The sequence below is a fragment of the Bufo gargarizans genome, chromosome 9 (assembly GCF_014858855.1).
Source record: "Bufo gargarizans isolate SCDJY-AF-19 chromosome 9, ASM1485885v1, whole genome shotgun sequence".
NCBI lineage: Eukaryota > Metazoa > Chordata > Amphibia > Anura > Bufonidae > Bufo > Bufo gargarizans.
The window spans coordinates 1,383,493-1,396,244 of record NC_058088.1 but is presented as its reverse complement, the minus strand read 5'-3'; the positions used below and the strand labels follow the sequence as shown (position 1 = coordinate 1,396,244).

The 12,752-nt window shown below is 43.6% G+C and overlaps 1 protein-coding gene across 1 annotated transcript in view; it reads right to left on the bottom strand.

The window, feature by feature from the left end:
* Positions 1-9,690, bottom strand: part of LOC122946054 (cytochrome P450 2G1-like) — a 38,620-nt gene extending 28,930 nt beyond the window's left edge. Inside the window, exons 1-4 of the mRNA XM_044305357.1 lie at positions 9,462-9,690; positions 6,822-6,984; positions 5,610-5,759; positions 5,243-5,403 (exon numbers count right to left, since the gene is read on the bottom strand). Coding sequence (XP_044161292.1) covers positions 5,243-5,403; positions 5,610-5,759; positions 6,822-6,984; positions 9,462-9,635 — 648 coding nt within the window. The 5' untranslated portion in view covers positions 9,636-9,690. The remainder of the gene's footprint in view (positions 1-5,242; positions 5,404-5,609; positions 5,760-6,821; positions 6,985-9,461) is intronic.
* Positions 9,691-12,752: the final 3,062 nt, after the last annotated feature.

The following is a 12,752-nucleotide window of genomic DNA, read 5'->3' as shown; positions in this document are numbered from 1 at the left end:
ATTGGCCATATGGCCTACAGTATGTTTGGAAAGTCTTCAGACTAGTGTTGAGCCAGCACCCAAGTGCTCGTGTGCTTGAGTAGAAAACTTTGCGATGCTCGGGTGTTCTTCCGAGCACACGAGCACAATGGAAGAACCCCAGGCACCCCCTGCTCTGAAGAGGGGAGGGTGTCGGGACACTAGTTCGGCTGAGGAGTCCCTGCTCTGACTCTATATATAGCTATATTCATATATGGAGTCAGTGCTTGGGGACACCCCAGTGTATTTAAATCTAATTTCTGAAAAGTTTCTGCTGGGATTCAAACTCCCAAGCTTGTACATTAGAGGCAAGGACCTTATCCACTCAGCTATAAAGCTGAATGCCAAACTGTGTCAGAAAAACCTCATAGTAGTTTCTGATTTAGTGAGTAAGAAGACTTATTTTATATTTCTGTGCCAGTTAACATGTAGCTGTATATTGAAGTGGTTGACATCCTTGCCTCTAATGTGCAAGCTTGGGAGTTCGAATCCTGGCAGAAACATTTTTGAAATAGAGATTAAATTGACATATTTTTTATTTTTTTTAGTTATTGTAAAAAATGTATGGTACAAAATAAATGTGTAATTACTAAAAATAAATAATATATAACGTATTTTTCGCCCTATAAGACGCAGCGGCCCATAAGACGCACCTAGGTTTTAGAGGAGGATAATAAGAAAATAAATATTTTCCATTACACCTCAGGTCAGACCAGCATTCAGACCCCCAATGTTAATCAGACCTCAGCTCACAGCCCCAATCAGTTCCCCAATGTTAATCAGACCTCAGATCAGACCCCCAATGCCTCAGATCAGACCCCATGTAAGCCATCAGCCCCCCCATGTCAGCCATCATGCCCCAATGTCAGCCATCATGTCCCCATGTCACCCATAAGCCCCCATCCATTGAGCCCCCCATTGTCAACCATCATGCCCCCATGTCAGCCATCATGCCCCCCCATGTCAGCCATCAGCGCAAATAATAAAAAAAAAAAACGTACCTCTCCTGCTCTTGGACACCACCGCACCTCACCACCAGCGCTCTCTCTCTTCTTCCTTGTTCTCGGCTGTCAGCTGTGAAGGCTGCGCACAGTGAGGTTACATGGTGCACAGCCCTGCACAGCAGACAGCCAAGCAGAGGACCAGGAAGCGGTGAGTACAGATCCTTCCCTGCTTCCCGGTCCTCCGGTACTAATAAAGTGCTTCCAAAATGGTAGCGCTTCATTAGTATTGTATGGGGTGAAAAATACGGTATATATATATATATATATATATATATATATATATATATATACAGTTGCAAGAAAAAGTATGTGAACCCTTTGGAATGATATGGATTTCTGCACAAATTGGTCATAAAATGTGATCTGATCTTCATCTAAGTCACAACAATAGACAATCACAGTCTGCTTACACTAATAACACACAAAGAATTAAATGTTACCATGTTTTTATTGAACACACCATGTAAACATTCACAGTGTAGGAGGAAAAAGTATGTGAACCCTTGGATTTAATAACTGGTTGCACCTCCTTTGGCAGCAATAACTTCAACCAAACATTTCCTGTAGTTGCAGATCAGACGGGCACAACGGTCAGGAGTAATTCTTGACCATTCCTATTTTGCGGCTGTTTTAGTTCTGCAATATTCTTGGGATGTCTGGTGTGAATCGCTTTCTTGAGGTCATACCACAGCATCTCAATCGGGTTGAGGTCAGGACTTTGTCTGAGCCACTCCAGAAGGCATATTTTCTTATGTTTAAGCCATTCTTTTGTTGATTTACTTCTATGCTTTGGGTCGTCGTCCTGTTGCAACACCCATCCTCTGTTGAGCTTCATCTAGTGGACAGATGGCCTTAAGTTCTCCTGAAAAATGTCTTGAAAAATTTGGGAATTCATTTTTCCTTCGATGATAGCAATCCGTCCAGGCCCTGACGCAGCAAAGCAGCCCCAAACCATGAGGCCCCCACCACCATACTTCGCAGTTGGGATGAGGTTTTGATGTTGGTGTGCTGTGCCTCTTTTTCTCCACACATAGTGTTGTGTGTTTCTTCCAAACAACTCAACTTTGGTTTCATCTGTCCACAGAATATTTTGCCAGTACTGCTGTGGAACATCCAGGTGCTCTTGTACAAACTGTAAACATGCAGCAATGGTTTTTTTGGACAGCAGTGGCTTCCTCTGTGGTATCCTCCCATGAAATCCATTCTTGCTTAGTGATTTACGTATCGTAGATTTGCTAACAGAGGTATGTTAGCATATGCCAGAGACTTTTGTAAGTCTTTAGCTGACACTCTAGGATTCTTCTTCACCTCATTGAGCAGTCTGCGCTGTGCTCTTGCAGTCATCTTTACAGGACGGCCACTCCTAAGGAGAGTAGCAGCAGTGCTGAACTTTCTCCATTTATAGACACTTTGTCTTACCGTGGACTGATGAACAGCAAGGCTTTTGGAGATACTTTTAAAACCCTTTCTAGCTTTATGCAAGTCAACAATTCTTAATCGTAGGTCTTCTGAGAGCTCTTTTGTGCGAGGCATCATTCACATCAGGCAATGCTTCTTGTGAACAGCAAACCCAGAACTGGTGTGTGTTTTATAGGGCAGGGCAGCTGTAGCCAACACCTCCAATCTCATCTCATTGATTGGACTCCAGTTGGCTGACACCTCACTCCAATTAGCTCTTGGAGATGTCATTAGTCTAGGGGTTCACATACTTTTTCCACCTGCACTGTGAATGTTTACATGGTGTGTTCAATAAAAACATGGTAACATTTAATTCTTTGTGTGTTATTAGTGTAAGCAGACTTTGATTGTCTATTGTTGTGACTTAGATGAAGATCAGATCACATTTTATGACCAATTTGTGCAGAAATCCATATCATTCCAAAGGGTTCACATACTTTTTCTTGCAACTGTATATATATATATATATATATATATATATATGTATATACACACACATTTCTTTTTGTAATTACACATTTATTTTGTGTCATACATTTCTTACAATTACTAAAAAACATTTAAAATATACAAACTTAGTCTCTATTTCTGAAATATATCTGCCGGGATTTGAACTCACAACCTTTTGCATTAGAAAAATAATCTTAACCACTGGGCTATTCAACCAAATGATAACCTATGCTGGAAAAACTTCATAGTAGTTTCTGTATCAGTAAGCATTACTGATACAGGAATTACTATGAGGTTTTTCCAGCACAGTTTATCCCAGCCTCACGGCAGGACGTCACTCAAAGTGAAGAGAGGATGCGTAAGTGGTGGGCTTAACTTGACTTGAAGCAAGGAGGCCGCTGCCCCCTTGACTTCAAGCTGGCTTTGAAGATAGCGCGAATGGAGATTAGAACAGCGTTTTTATAAAGTATACTGTGTGGGGGGCACTTAAGGGGGTACCATCACTGTATGAGGAGAGCATTTAAGGAGACATCATACTATGTGAGGACATCAGGTTTTTTTATGAGGCTATTTAAGTTGGTCTCATTGTGTGCAGGGACACTTGAGGGATTATACTTCTGTGATGGGGCACTTAGGAGCATCATATTGTGTGCGTGAGGGGCACTAAGGCGGTATTTTGTCAGGGGCAATAAAGGAACATCTCACTATGTGGGGCACAAAGGGATCACCCTGCTGTAGGGGGCATCGTACTCTGTGGGGGGGCACTAAAAGTATCTAAAGGTACTGTCTAAGGGGCATAGTTATTGTTAGGTGTCACTGAGAGCAAGAGGACATTCTTACTGTGGAGAGGCACTAAGGGGGCACTATTACTGTGTGGTGGGCAGAAAGAGGATAAGGTTGGCCTAGAGGAATGGCTTATGTAAAATAAATAAATAAATCATGTAACACTGCACATTATTAGCTTTGTTCCTCCTGACATTTTATTTCAGGTATATTTTAGGTATGTGGACCTTTACAAAAAGTACTTGAGTACCCCCTGCCCTAGAGAAATATGGTAACAATATTTCAGTCACTTCATTACTTCAACACTTACTTTCATTATACAAATATTATATCTTACAACAACCAGTTAAGATATTAGAAAGGAGTCAATCTCATTAACTGTAATAATTAAGATAGTCCCAGCCAAGAATGAAGCTACAAATGAGTGCAGAGGTAGAAGTCACACTTAGATCCTGGTGCCTGAGGAAGCCCCCCAAACACCCTGTACCAAAAATAAAGAGTTTAGTATTATAAATAGCACATGGAAGCAGGATTCACAGATTGTCACGGAAGTAGATGTGGGACCACTGAGTTAACAGATTAGACTTTGCGCTATTCCTAAAGTAGTTATCCTGGCAGTCCTCTGGTTTTCACCTTTCAACAAAGTACAGGGATCTGGACTTTACTGCTGGAGAACCACCAGATCACTTTTTCCTGGAGTGGTCTTTACAGCTGACTCACAGCAGTCCGAGACATCATAGTCACCAAGCAAAATATTTATCAGTGACAGGCCAAGGTCAGGGCAGCCAGAATATTTGCTATACGGTAAACGGTCCTATAACAGGGCAGGCAGCAAAGAGTCAATACGGAGGTCAGGCACAAATCAGGTCAGTGGAGAGTCATAATTCAGTAAACAGGTAGAAGATCAGTACACAGGCAGACAACAGAGACAGCACACCTTCACAAGAATTAGCAATTAGCACATTAATTTCAAACCTATTGCTCAGGCACCCTCTCACAGGGGAAGGTGCCTTATATACCCCAAGTTAGACAGCTATAGCTTGGAACAGATTAGGGTGCATGCACACTGGCTCTTCAAGAGCTGGTGGGGAGCACACGACCCTTACAGGCACAAGAAGAGAGGCCTAGCTGGCAAGCAGGCTCAGACTGCATGGATGAACAGAGCAACCGGATGGCTGGACCTGCCAGGAAGGGGAGAGCAGGAGGCAAGTTTTCGCTGTTGAGGGACAGAAACCCAGGAACGATGAGTGAAGCAGTGGTGGCCGCGGCCCATTGCTGTAGCACAGACTCTAGCAGAACAGGTTTTCTCCATAAGTGGATGGGAGAAGCAGAACTGATAGGCTTTATCTATATGGGTTAAGGAAGCAGGACCCATAAACTTCCTTTATGAATAGGTGGGGAAAATTGAACTCACAGTTTTTTCCCTCTATGGGCAGGGGATACCAGGACTCGGAGGATATATCTGAGTGCAGTTCAGACCTTTCTAGATATAAGAGCAAGTGAGATAAAACAAGAATCTTACTGATTACCTGAACCCAAATGTTGTCCACCCTTCTAAGATTCTCAGCTACAAGGTCCAGCAGTGTCTGCAGCTTTGGATCTGTGTACTCAAATCTCCTCCCAAAGAGGACGGAACAGATGACATTTGAGATGGAGCGGCGAATGAAGAACGCTGGGCTGAAGAGGGAACCTGTAATACATAAAGTAAAAACATCCAGGTCATCAATCCCTTTGATGAATATGATTTTTCTCGCCCTATTCTATTGTTCCTCTTCCTGAGCCATTCAAGTAATCTCGCAGATGTGTGTGGTTTAAAAAGGACATTGTGTACTCATTATATGTTACATAAAGAAATAGATCGATAGATAGATAGATAGAGTCATCTCTGCTACCAACCTTTTGTTTCTGTAAATATGTCTAGCAGATACTGAATCTCTTCTTGGATCCGTTCCTCAATGCTTCGTTTACCCATTCCGAAATTACGTAGGGTGCTCAACGAGAACCTTCTCAGTTCTTTCCAGCGTTCCCCATTACTGAAGGCAATTCCTGATTAATATAGATTGGGCCATAACACATAAAAATAAGCATATACATAAGTGAGTTTTTTTTTAAACCTCAATAACACTATAAATTATTTTAATCTAGCATTAAATAGACCAAAGTGGTGCTAAATTAGATATTCTAGATTATTTAGTGGTCATAGGAAAATGTATGAAAACACTTTGAAGGTAGAAAGGTTAAGGCCTGGTCTACACTGTGACTTTTTGTAGCACGAATGATGGATTTTAACTATTTAACTACAGCTGTAATCAAAATTAATGCATTCAGTTGAATGCAATTTTTTGGACTGCAGCCGTCATTGAATAGTTAAAATCAATCAATCAGTCGCGCAACAAAAAGTCACAGTGTAGCCCAGGCCTAAAAGCTGTCTAATGCCACCTGTTGGAGGTACAGTAGCCTCCTTAAAAGTCAATGGCTGACCCTTTAATAGGCCTTCCAACATTTTATTAAAGAATAGATTCCATCTATAGCTTGCTCTTTTGGTTTTCTTGCCCCCTGTCAGTACAAAGCAAGGTGCTGATTCGCTAGGTGAGAGGCCTATGATGTATGTCTAGGGGGTACTATTTCTCCTTGTGGTATAGAGCATGTATGTGCCATGCAATGCTGTCTGGGAAATTGATATAATTGGAATAATTCAAAAATAATTTTCCTGAGTTGTAAATATTGCTATTATATACTTGTAATTGTACCGCCCCCTGGAGTTATTTTGATTCCCTCTAGAGCATCCACCTAATGTGTCCAATGACTGTGGTCACACATGTTCAGTAGTTTAGTCAGAGCTCATGAATCCTTTTGCATATGGGCAGTAGAGTGATTTCTGCTATTGCACAGGCCAATCAGTAAGAATCTGTTCTCTAGACACATTCTCGGAACATTCTGATGGATGGTCGCAAACACCAAGGGGTGTCATCTAACATCAATAGCTAGACAAAGGACCATTTTCTTAATCAAATTATTTCAAATGAAATCTTAAATTAATATTTAATCATAGGACAACCCTCCACATTCTTTCGCATTTTTAACTGATTGTCTTGAACAGTGACTGACCGTATCCCTTGCTGGTTAAATCCACAATTGGAAACTCTGCTCGTCCGCTGAACTTGTCACCATTGTCCACTAGGGCTTCCTTCACCGCCTGGAACCCACAAAGCACTACAGCAGGCTTTGGACCCATATACAGCGTGTAGACAGGTCCATACTTCTTACTAAGCTTTGAGGGAGGAGAAGACAAATATGCTTATATTAAACAGGTCATAATATTCTCCAAAATATGTCTCCTATGTCTGTATTTGTAGAGTAGATAATTCTACTCTTTTGGAGCAGTGCCTCAGCTCAGGCGTCAAGGGTTTCCATTGGTCTATATATTAGAATTCCTCCAGAGCAGTTATAAAACCCTATCTCACTCTGGAGGACCTGTCTTCTCTTGTCCTGCTCTGCATTAAGCACATAGCCCATTGCTTTGAACAGGTGTAATGATCTATTTGCCCTGTGGTGGCGCTGCAGAGAAATTGAGCACTTACTGCTGAGTTTCCGCAGAGATTATAGCTGATTGCTGGGGGGACTCTTTGTGCTTAGTGTGAGGCAAACTTCTAATTAGGGATTGTCCAAAGTGGAGAAATCTTTTAAGGATTGATCAGTTGTGCTTCAGTTTGATCATTAGTAACTAGAAGTGCTCTTGCATTATGTTTATTTTTGCTTTTTGATTTTCTGTCACACCAACGTTTGAATATCTGTTATATCATCTGTAAATCAAGGCCGGTGGAGGCCCCTGTCAATTTTTTTGGGAAAGGTGGTAATGGCAAACAATGTCACAGTGATGCCACCATGGATTGCCAAATAATAATACCACACAGTGCCCACATAATAATCCCATGTATCATCTACAGATTTGTGTCATACAATACCAAAATAATAATAATGCTATGTAGTGTTCATATAACAGTCCTGGCCATAATATAAGTTTAACCATGGTCGACGAAGGGTTGGTTTATTCCCCTGAGACTTGGCCTTTATTCGTACTCTGTTATATAACTGTGCCTTCTACTGCTGTATTAAAAGGGTTGTCCACCTTGGACAATCAATTTTTATTCCCTTGGCAATAAGCTGATACCAATGGTCTCCTGCTATAATCTCCAGCGATCAGTTGTAATCTATGGTTGAACTCAGCAACAAGTGTTTAGTTTTCCTACAGTGCCACCACAGGAGATACGAAGCATTGCACCATGCCAATGAAGCAGGTGAGCCATTCATGTCAGAACGAAAGATGCCCTTTGTAGCCACGCAGCCAAGTTGAGGGCTAGGGGCCTACCTTGCTCAGGGGCCCACCAGGGAATCACCTGCTCTCCTGTGGGCCAGTCCAGACCTGACTGCACCATGCCAATGAAGCCAGTGAGCCATCTATGTAATTCATAAATGTGTTGGGTCCTCCAGAGTGAAAGATGCCCTTTGTAGCCACGTGGTCAAGTTGATGGAGGTTCTGAACAGAGGAACCTCTCTATTGCGTTTTAAACCAGACAGTCCCTTTAATACCTACAGTGATTTTTGCATGGACTGTTTCCTTCTATTTTGTAAGTTGAGACGTGATTGAAGACCAACTGTGGGGGAGATTTATCAAAGGTGGTGTAAAAGAGGAAAAAAGGAAAGGTGAAATCTAATTGGTTGCCATGGGAAACTAAACCAGTTTTGATAAACTCCCTCTTTGACTGCGATAGATTTATATGCTGGGCCTTATTTATCCTGCAGATAGAGAGTATTTTTCTACGTTATGTAGTTGGCCTGTAGGATGTAAACTCTATATTTAGACCATTACCTGAATAACTTCTGGTACAGAATGTTTCCCGAGGCCATATGTTATCTCTCACTTGTCTCCTGATAGTGGCTGTGTACACAGGGACATGGGGCCTCATTCTTGCTATTAGCACATTATGCTAGTCATAGGTCATCGATAACTATACGGCTACCTGCAGGTAATGCAGAATACGCAAGTTTTTTTCTTTGCAGATTTTTGTTCAGGAAAACGGCAGAGTAAAACAGTACCAGCAAAGTGAGCGATCAAAGCACGGTTTACACAGCGTTTACTTCAAGGCTGTGATGGCTAACCTCCGGCTGTGGTAAAACTACGACTCCCAAGATGTACACTTGCTCAGCTGTTCTCAGAACTCCACAGAAATTAATGGAGAATGCTCTGAGTCGTAGTTTCACGACAGCTGCATACCTCCCAACCATCCTGGACCGGATCCGCCGATCTGGATGTGACTGAAAGCATTTGTGAGACTCATCCGGATGCGGATCCGTCTCACAAATGCATTGCAAGAACAGATCCGTCTCTCCGCTTGTCATGCGGACCGACGGATCGGTCTTGTATCTTTTTTCAAATTTTTACTGGTCTGCACATGCGCAGACCGGAAGGACGGATCCGGCATTCAGGCACGTCTTCATTTTTTTCCGCATGCTACCGTTTTATCTTTTGTCTGATCAGTCAAAATGACTGAACGGAAGACATCCTGAACGGATTACTCTCCATTCAGAATGCATGGGGATATGCCTGATCACTTCTTTTCCGGTTTAGAGCCCCTGTGACGGAACTCTATGCCGGAAAAGAAAAACGCTAGTGTGAGAGTACCCTAACAGCACACTGGGGTGTCACAGAGTCACTGGTCTATATCTAGCTCTGCCCTGCAGACTCACCTCCAGTATGGGTTTGTGTATCTCTCGACTCTTGAGCTGCAGCAGGTTTCCTAAGATAGGCAGAGGCCTGGGACCTGGGGGAAGGTTCCCTGTCTTCCCAAACACCTTTTTAACCATAAAAAGAAGGAGTAGAGCAAGAAGAAAAGGGGTAAGGAGTCCGGTGTAAAGCTCCATGTCAGTGAGCTGCAGTAAAGGAGACTGGTATGAGGAGAACTATGCACTCTCAGGATGTATATACAACAGATAGGAACCAGGACATAAGGAATCTGTACTCTGCAGGGTTCAGAGAAGCATTTCCTATAAGTTGTCACACCCTCTGTTAACTATTGACTGCCCAGTTCTGCTATTACATGCTTTCAGGGTTATTACTCAGCTTGCATGCTACTGCTTGTATTATGCAATCTTCCATTTTATTATATTATTCCTCTGGTTTAATTCTGCATATTATTATCCTTTGGTTTTAGTGTCTGTCAGTAAGGTACTATATATATATATATATATATATATATAAAAATACATTTTGTTTAGATTTAGAAAACAATGTTGCATGACTACTACAGATGAGCAAATAACGCAATTCTATGACGGAATGGCTTTATTTATTCCGTCATAATAGAAGTCTATCGGCTGCAAAACGGATCTGTCCCGTTTCCGTTATGCAGGGGAGGACCTGAACTTTGGTGCACTAAAATGGCTGTAAAATAGTCGTAGTAAGGGCTAGAGGGCTGCAAAAGGATGTGCAATAGGTTGGGGGTGGTGCTCACCTCTTGGGGTCCCCCAAAGTGAAACCATTTGTCGTGACACCAGTTGCATTGCAGCAACGAGGGCACAAGGCCCCCTTTTAGTCAATGGAGGTTAGTGATGAGTACCCAGGATAGGAATGCCAGAGTGGTGTAGGATTGGCCTAATGTCCCTTAAAGGTGTTGCATGTGTCACGGTGCTCCTACCTGGATACACTGGAATCCCAAGCGTGGCCATCCGTTGCATTAAAAGGGGGGTAATTGAATGGGTGGATGAAGAAATAAATGAAGTCCAGACCTTGTGATAAACTTGATAACAGCTTTAATTGGATAAACGTTCATCAGGCAACAATCTTCCAACTCTATCTTGGTCACCAGCAAGCTTTGGCATAAATTCTGGCAGGCAAACACACTCGGCTCTGCTACATTAATTGCTCTCTAGGTCTGCTGTGCTGCCAGGATTAAATAGGACCTGTTCCTTTGCTGTATGCTGTAACTTAACTTTGTCATCTGGTCTGTCTCTGTCTTGCTTTATCCAGGGGAGCTTTGTCTCCCTGGCTCCTGAGGCTTGTAGCTTGGGCCTCCAGGTCCAGCAGAGCTGATGGTGGTCTGCTGGCTTAAGCAGAGCTTGCCCAGCAGAGACAAGCTCCCTGCAGCACAACCTCCCTTGGACAGGGAGTAGGCCAGACTCAGACCTTCACTAACTAAACTCCTCCCTAAAGGGAGAGGAGAGAATGGAAAGAAGGTTTCCTCCTCTGTCCCTGTAGCTCTGCCATTGTTGCCGACATCTGCTGGTGAACCAGGCACATTACATTAAACATAAAAGTTGCATAGAAAAGAATACACACATTTTGCAGAATATAGAATAAATACAGTGGAGATAGTGGAGAGGTGTGAAAGGTGGTAATGCACATCTGGTGCATCACAGAAGCAAAATGGGGGTAAGAGCAGGACAGTTGCCTTGCAAACAAATGTGAATAGAGAAATTAGTTAAAATAACATAGAATAGAAAAAAAATATATAAAATAATAATCTTGAACTAGGAGTAGGAGGTCAAAGTGGAGTAGGAGGTTGAGGAGGCGTTTTTTTACCTTTATTTATTTATTTTTATACATTTGGGAAGACCCCAAAACATTGGGAAATATAAAAAAGAATGCAAAGAGAAAGTGCGCTGGAATATAACAATGGCTGAGTGCGGCCGGTATACTTGTCTACTCAACACGAGGTACGGACAAGTCTTGTGGGATCCATCCCTGGATCATTTTAATGAATGTGAGCTTGTCCACGTTGGCTGTGGACAGGCAGCTGCGCTTGTCTGTGATCACCCCCCTTGCTGTGCTGAACACACGTTCAGACAATACACTGGACGCAGGGCAGGCCAGCACCTCCAAGGCGTAAATGACAATCTCAGGCCGTGTGCCCAATTTGGATATCCAGAAGTTGAATGGGGCAGACCCATCAGTCAGTATGTGTGCAGTATGTATGCGTGTGCACACGTACTGTTCCCTCGTGTGGCTGAAATACTGCCTCCTGCTAAGATGTTCCGTATCAGCTGGTGGTGCTGGTTTTTGGGCGATTTTCAACATTTCGGCCATGCTAACCCTCCGTTCTGAGGTGCTGGCGGTACCCAAGCTGCGCTGGCGACTTCTTCCTCCTCTGCCTTTGCCTTGTGCTTCCACTGAGCCCCCGATATCAGGTGTGAATGCCATCAACAGCGCGTCTACCAGTGCACGCTTGTACTCCCACATCTTCCGATCACGCTCCAATGACGGAATTAAATACAGCACGTTGTCCTTGTAGCGGGGATCTAGCAGGGTGGCCACCCAGTAATCAGCACTGGTTAGATTGTGGGCAACTCGGCGGTCGTTGCGCAGGCACTGCAGCATGTAGTTGCTCTTGTGTGCCATGTTGCCCAGAGGCAACGACAAGCTGTCCTCTGTGGGAGGTGTATCATCTGCGTCCTCTGTATCCCCCCAGCCACGCTCCATTGATGCCCATAAGCTGCTTTGGGTGCCACCCTGCTGTGAACACGGTTCTTCCTCCTCATCATCTTCCTCCTCTTCATCCTCCAGAACTGTGTCCTGGCTGGAGAGTTGTGTACCTGGCTGCTGTTGGTGCAGGAACCCACCCTCCGAGCCACTTGTGAATGACTGACTGGCCTGATAACCATGGAAATGATCCCTCTTCCTCCTCCTCTTCCTCCTGTGCAACATCCTCTTCCATCATCGCCCAAAGTGTTTTTTTAAGGAGACATAGAAGTGATAAAGTAACACTCAGGACTGCGTCATCGACACTGGCCATGTTGGTGAAGTACACATCCTGCATGGAGGCCTACTTGTTGGTGGTGAAGTGGTGCTGTTCCGCAGAGCAACTCACCCATGTGTGCTGCAGCTGAAACTCCACTATTGCCTGCTGCTGCTCGCACAGTCTCTCCAGCATGTGCAAGGTGGAGATCCACCTTGTGGGTACGTCGCATATGAGGTTGTGAGCGGGAAGGTAGAAGTTACTCTGCAGTGCAGACAGGTGAGCAGCTGCAGGGTGAGAACACCGA